Below are 5,877 nucleotides of genomic sequence, written 5' to 3' on the forward strand. Positions count from 1 at the left end.
CCCCTTCCGGGTAGTTTCCTCAGATAAAAAATGCTCAAAATTCAGTAGAATCCTGGAGAAAATTCTGCAGAACTCCAAGTTCTCTGAACAACTCTCGCCTTTCTGTTATACTCTGAAAAGAACATTACCTGCCCTGGTCTCCCCCAAACTCGCAGCTCCTTCCTGTCAACGCAGGCAATGCGCTGGGCTCTGCTTAAGTTTTCTCTCCCTGCACTGCAGTCTGGAAAACCTCGTAAATACAGCAAGCTTTTTGAACTGATAACATTTGTTTTCTCAGTCTTCAGGGTCACTGTTACTCGTTACTGACGCCAACTGTCTTGGAAAAAGACCCAGCGTTATCCTTCAACAGCAGTAGAATTTTTTTTTTTTTTTTCAATAAAGGAAATGTTGAAAGGTACCCCTAAAAGCCATACAGAGAAAAGTTTTCCTCTGTCGCTTAGTCAAAACTGGGCCGCGCGCCGCGGAACGAACTCAAGCCACACCTCCCCCACCTCAGCTCGGCCTACGGGTTACTGCGCAGGCGTCGAACTGCGCGCTCAGCAATAACTGCGCCTGCGCCAAACAACCGGCCCGCCAAAGCGTCAATCTGCGCCCGCCAATGAAAGCGCTGAATGGTCCTTGAACCCCGCCCACTGACCGGACATCCAATCGCCTGTTCCGGCGCGCAGCCTGCGGTGGATCCAAAGTAGTCCCAGGGTAGAGCTGGAGCGCATCCCGGGGTAAGATGGGGGCTGCGGAGTCTGAAGTGGAGGCTGCAGCCCGAGAGTAAGTGTTTCCCGCCCGGTGGGTAGCGGGGCGGAGGCAGCTCGGGGCGGGCTAGGACTGTTCTTGCTCACCCCCGAGTAAAATCAGTAATGTCCCTCAACTCATTATAGCGGTTGGGGTTCGGCTCTGCCGCCCAAACTCCCTGTCTTAGGTTGGCTCTCCAGGAGTAAGGCATATGAGAGGCTGTTTGTTCCCCACTACGAACGCACACTGCCCAGAGACGTGTACGTAAAGGGCACTTGCATCCCTGTCAAGCCCCCATATCTCTTCGCAGGTTGACCATCCTAACAGGAAACTTTCCACCCCAGGTACTCTGGGAAGGCCGTTTAATTTCTGCCACCCTTGCCCCAACATACACTGTTCTGTGAGTTATTTTACCTCGGTTACCGCTTCCTAATGGACTGCTCCAGCCCCTAACAAGGAAGAACTCTGGAGAGCCTAGACCCAGGGATCCAGCCCTCAGTCCTTAGCTCCTCCTCCAGTATTCTGAGACCTTTCTCTAGGGCTGTGTCTCTGCGCGGGGCGCTGTCCCATCCCCTGTATATTTCTTTGATTTCAGAAACTCAAATGTCTGTTTTCTTGCCTTACACTGACTTTCTCTAGCTTCATTGAGTGGGTCTACTGTCTAGCTGCGGTGCCGGGCTTCTCATTGCAGTGGCTTCTCCTTGCAGAGCACTGGTTCTAGAGCGAGGGCTTCAGGAGCTGTGGTGCCCGGGCTTAGTTGCTCCGTGGCATGCGGAATCTTACTGGACCAGGGATGGACTCTATAACATCTGCGTTGGCAGGCGGATTCTTTACTACTGAAGCACTAGGGAAGTCCCCTCAAAAGGTTTCTATTCGGTGAAACAGGCCCTATTTAAAATCACAGCTCTTTCTCCATGCTTATTATTCCCCTTGCTTTGCTATTTTTCCTCACTTATTATTTCACTTATTACTTCCATGTGTCTTCCATGCACACACCATTCCTGGTCTCAGGTGGCCCTTCCAGCCTATGCGTAGCTGTTAGTCAGGACAAGACTCAGCATTGATACACATAATCACATATGTGCAGTGTGCACACAAATTCACTAGAACTAGCACCTCAGGAGTCTGCAGTTTTTCCTGTTTTCTCACCCCTTCAGGGCCCTGGCCAAGGTAGCAGGCATCCTGGAGCCTGTAGGTCTTCAGGAGGAGGCTGAACTGCCTGCCCAGATCCTGGCTGAATTTGTGATGGTATGTGCAAGATGGGAGCTAGCCTTTCACCCGCCAGGGGCTGCTCCTGGATCCTTTTGTTGAGATACTGGGCAGCATTAATGGTGAGCAGACTGGAAGGTAACCTTGTTGGCCTGTAGTACAAGAAGGTAAGAATGTTCCCTGCCGATACCCTCCTTCTGAATAGGACTCTCGGAAGAAAGACAAGCTTCTCTGCAGCCAGCTTCAAGTAGTAGACTTTCTGCAGAATTTCTTGGTTCAGGAAGGCACTGCCCAGGACCAGAACCCCTTGGTTTCTGAAGACACAAGCCGTGAGTGGACTCAGGGTTCGGCTAGGGGCTTCCCTGAGTGAAGAAGTAAGGGGGACATCAGTCAGGTCAGCTTTTTGGCTGATGTGATGACTGAAGCCCCGGTGCTGCAGGCAAGTGGGCCTACCTCACTTATATACTTATTTTTGGTGGCTTTCCTCAGGACAGAAGGCAATTGAAGCCAAAGAGCAATGGAAAGAGCTGAAGGCCACCTATCAAGAGCATGTGGAAGTCATCATGAATTCCCTGACCCAGGCACTGCCCAAGGTGGAGGAGGCCCAAACAAAGCAGGCACAGCTCCAGGAAGCCCTTAAACAGCTCCAGACCAAGGTGAACCAATGATGAGGGGAGAGAAGGGTAAGCAGAGAGGAAGAGGAAAAGGGTGAATATACTAGGTTGGATCTGCTGGTTATCTTTTAAATTTCAACCATAAGACTGAGGTAATCTTCCTTTATATATATGTACCACATCTTCTTTATCCATTCCTCAGTATTATTCAGCCATTAAAATAATATAATGCCATTTGCAGTAGCATGGATAGACTTGGAGATTATCATACTTAAGTCAGACAAAGGCAAATATATGATAACATTTATATGTGGAATCTAAAAAAAGATACAGATAAACTTACTGTAAAACAGAAATAAACTCATAGACTTAGAGAAAGAACTTATGGTTACCAGAGAGGAAGAGGGCTGGGGATAGATTGGGAATTTGACATGCACACACTGCTATATTTAAAATAGATAACCAACAAGGACCTGCTATAAGAAAAAAATAATTAAAAAAATGAAATGCAACAATAAAAATGCACTCCTCCTCTCCTCATTCCCTTCCTTCGCTTACTTGCAGAAGCAAATGGCCATGGAAAAACTCAGAATAGCCCAGAAGCAGTGGCAGCTGCAACAGGTAGGTCCATTTCCCTAGGAAAATATCTCTTCCCACCACCATGCTATTGCATGGGCCAAGTCCTCTGCCTAGAAAATTTTCATCACATTTCCTCCTGTGTGGCATTGTATTATGGGACCCACATGCACTTTAATCCTAGCATCACCACTTACCACTGCATGATCTTGAACTGTCACCTTTCTTTCTCTGCTTCTGTATCTTCATGTGTGAAATGAAGAAAATAATAGCATCTACCCTATAGAGTTGTTAGGATGATTGAGTAATTGGTACAGCAAGTGTTTAAAATAGTGCCTGGCACATAGAAAACTAAATAAGTCTTATCATTCTTTGCACCCCTTCCCTCCAGAATGCCTCACCTTGGAACAACTCACTCTGATCCTTTTTTCTAAGCTCCTGGTCCTGCCTAAAATGAGTGGAATCCCTCTATTCATCTGTGTATCTGAAACCCCAGCTAGGTCTAAGCTGGAGGGTTGGGAAAATGGCTCCAAGACCTCAGGATCTGAGGAACCATATCTACATTCTCACTCCTGGTAGGAGAAGCATTTGCAGAATCTGGCGGAGGCTTTGTCAGAAGTGAGGGAGCGTCAGACAGGAACTCAACAGGAACTTCAACAACTATATCAGGAACTTGGAACTCTGAAGCAACAGGCAGGGCAGGCGCAGGACAAGCTGCAGAGGTGAGGCTGGGAGCATGGGCTGCAGACCCAGGGTTGTCCAGCAGAAGTTCCCTCTCTTCATACCCACATCCTCCTTCTAGGCACCAGACCTTCCTCCAGCTGCTATATACCCTGCAGGGTAAGCAGCTATTCAATGAGGCAGAGGCAGAGATACCACAGGAGCTGGATCTTCCTAAGGATAAGCCCCAGCAGGTGACCCAACCCCAAGAACAGAACACTCAGGATACCATGGGAAGAGAGGTGGGTGTGTCCTCCAATGTGAGTGAGAGATGGAATAGTTGGGCAGGGAGACAGAGAAAAAACCTGAAAGATAGACCTTACTCACTGCCCATAGCATACCTTGTTTTCCTAAGGCTGACAACCCACAGCCTGTTGGAGATGCAGGCTTACCATGGCTTCCTGGCAGACAGCAACATACAGAAGAATCCTTGAGCAGGACAGACTCCAACTCAGGCTGTGGTTTCCCCTGACTACAATAGGGCAGGAGGGAGGGTCTCTGGTCAATCTATCTCTGTTTCTGAGCTCCACTATTCATGGAAAGGATGGGATGTGGAAAGGAACAAGGAGTTTATTTTATGGTTGAAGTTTAGTACTATATCCCCATGCCCAGCCTACTCTAGACTAGTCTGGCTCTTCCTCTTCCCCAGTCCTCTCACCTCACCTTCATTGCAGGATGGACTTAAATTCTTTGAGTGCAGTTTGATTTTTGACTACATACCTGGTCAGGGCAGGCTCTGGATTCTGTTTATTAAAAATCCTGGAGCTCTCTCAGCTGCCTGTTTGTCAGCTTATCTTCACATGTTGGTGGGAAGAGTCACACTCAAAGGCCAACAACATGATAGATGCTTGGACAGGTGTGAATGGAGAGAATATAGATTGGGAAGGGGCCCTGGCGTGGGGCATCAGAGGTTGCTTACCCAAAAGGATATGCTACTAATATGCTGAGCTTAATTCAGGGAGAAGGCAAATGCCTTATGCAGGTGATTCGATGTGGGAAGCTAACTTTAATTACTGATCCTAATGTTTACTGAGTCTCTGATTTGTTCCAGGCCCTAATTTGAAATGAACTGGAGCTGAAGAAATGGATTTAACTGACCAATCACTGGCCACTTAGAGCATAATGAGTATGAACAAGTGATGAAAAGGTCAATAGGATGATTTCAGGGTTTGTTACAACAGTAGCAAACTGAAACAGTAATAAAATAAAGAGCAATAGTGAAAAAGTATAGAGCCGCCCCCTCCCCCACACCTTCTCGCTATATTGGCCTGTGATATGTGAGTTAGTATTTCTATTTGTGCTGGTATGTTTGTGTTTCTATATTTTTGTTTGTTTGTTTGTTTCATTCTCCAATCCTCTATGTGTCTGTCACTGAATGTATGAACAGTGGGATCATTACTGTGTTTGAGGAAGTGATTACATCCCTGATTTTCTAAATCTGCAGCCTATTCTAAGATGTCCAAATGATATATTCCTGATACATTTTTTGTGTTCTACTGTTTTTTTTTTCCTTGACCCATCCTTTTGGATTGTCATTCATCTTCAAATGTTCGAATACTGAAAGACTGGCTTTTGTGATTCTCTGTTGTATGTTTTGTTCTCGTTCATTGATTTGTAGTATTATCTTGATCATTTTCTGGTTTCTGTTTTTAGGTAAAGAATATGTTTTGATTTTTTTTTTTTGTAAACTTTTTAGCATGTAATAAACTTGTGTATTTGGATCTTTATTTGTTTTCTCAAATAAACATTTAAAGTTATCATTTTCTTCTGGCTTTCTTATTAATATTTTCACAATCATTCAATTCATAGAACTTTCTATTAAAATTATTTCTTTGATTTGTGAGTTTCTTAGAAAAATAATTTTCAAATTTTTTACTCTATGTGAGAGGATATTATTTCTAGGTTTATTCTAATTTGGTCAGAAAATGTCAAATCTATAATAAAAACTTTGAAATTTAGTGAAGGAAGCAGTTGTGGCCTTGAATGTGATTTCTTTAATGTTTCATGTTGATTTTTTAAAAGAATGTCT

The 5,877-nt window shown here is 45.2% G+C and overlaps 1 protein-coding gene across 2 annotated transcripts; it reads left to right on the top strand.

The window, feature by feature from the left end:
• The first annotated feature begins 644 nt into the window (after positions 1 to 644).
• On the top strand, positions 645 to 5,605 carry ZWINT (ZW10 interacting kinetochore protein). Of its 2 annotated transcripts, none has more exons than XM_070470560.1 (8): positions 645 to 765; positions 1,887 to 1,977; positions 2,144 to 2,267; positions 2,428 to 2,594; positions 3,117 to 3,173; positions 3,708 to 3,850; positions 3,931 to 4,090; positions 4,204 to 4,984. In XM_070470560.1, the coding sequence occupies exons 1-8, from the start codon at positions 725 to 727 to the stop codon at positions 4,318 to 4,320; spliced, it is 900 nt and encodes a 299-aa protein (XP_070326661.1). In that variant the 5' UTR covers positions 645 to 724; the 3' UTR covers positions 4,321 to 4,984. The 2 variants fall into 2 exon arrangements, with proteins under 2 accessions (XP_070326661.1, XP_020765999.2); XM_020910340.2 differs by having other exon boundaries at positions 648 to 765; positions 4,900 to 5,605.
• The last annotated feature ends 272 nt before the right edge of the window (positions 5,606 to 5,877 follow it).

The sequence above is a fragment of the Odocoileus virginianus genome, chromosome 7 (genome assembly GCF_023699985.2).
Source record: "Odocoileus virginianus isolate 20LAN1187 ecotype Illinois chromosome 7, Ovbor_1.2, whole genome shotgun sequence".
Taxonomy (NCBI): Eukaryota; Metazoa; Chordata; class Mammalia; order Artiodactyla; family Cervidae; genus Odocoileus; species Odocoileus virginianus.

Excerpts from the sequence above, each read along its gene's own strand:
- ZWINT (XM_070470560.1), top strand. The coding sequence starts at position 725 with ATGGGGGCTGCGGAGTCTGAAGTGGAGGCTGCAGCCCGAGA. Across the intron at positions 766-1,886 it reads GTGGAGGCTGCAGCCCGAGA|GGCCCTGGCCAAGGTAGCAG; the intron begins GTAAGTGTTTCC and ends TCACCCCTTCAG. Across the intron at positions 2,595-3,116 it reads TTAAACAGCTCCAGACCAAG|AAGCAAATGGCCATGGAAAA; the intron begins GTGAACCAATGA and ends GCTTACTTGCAG.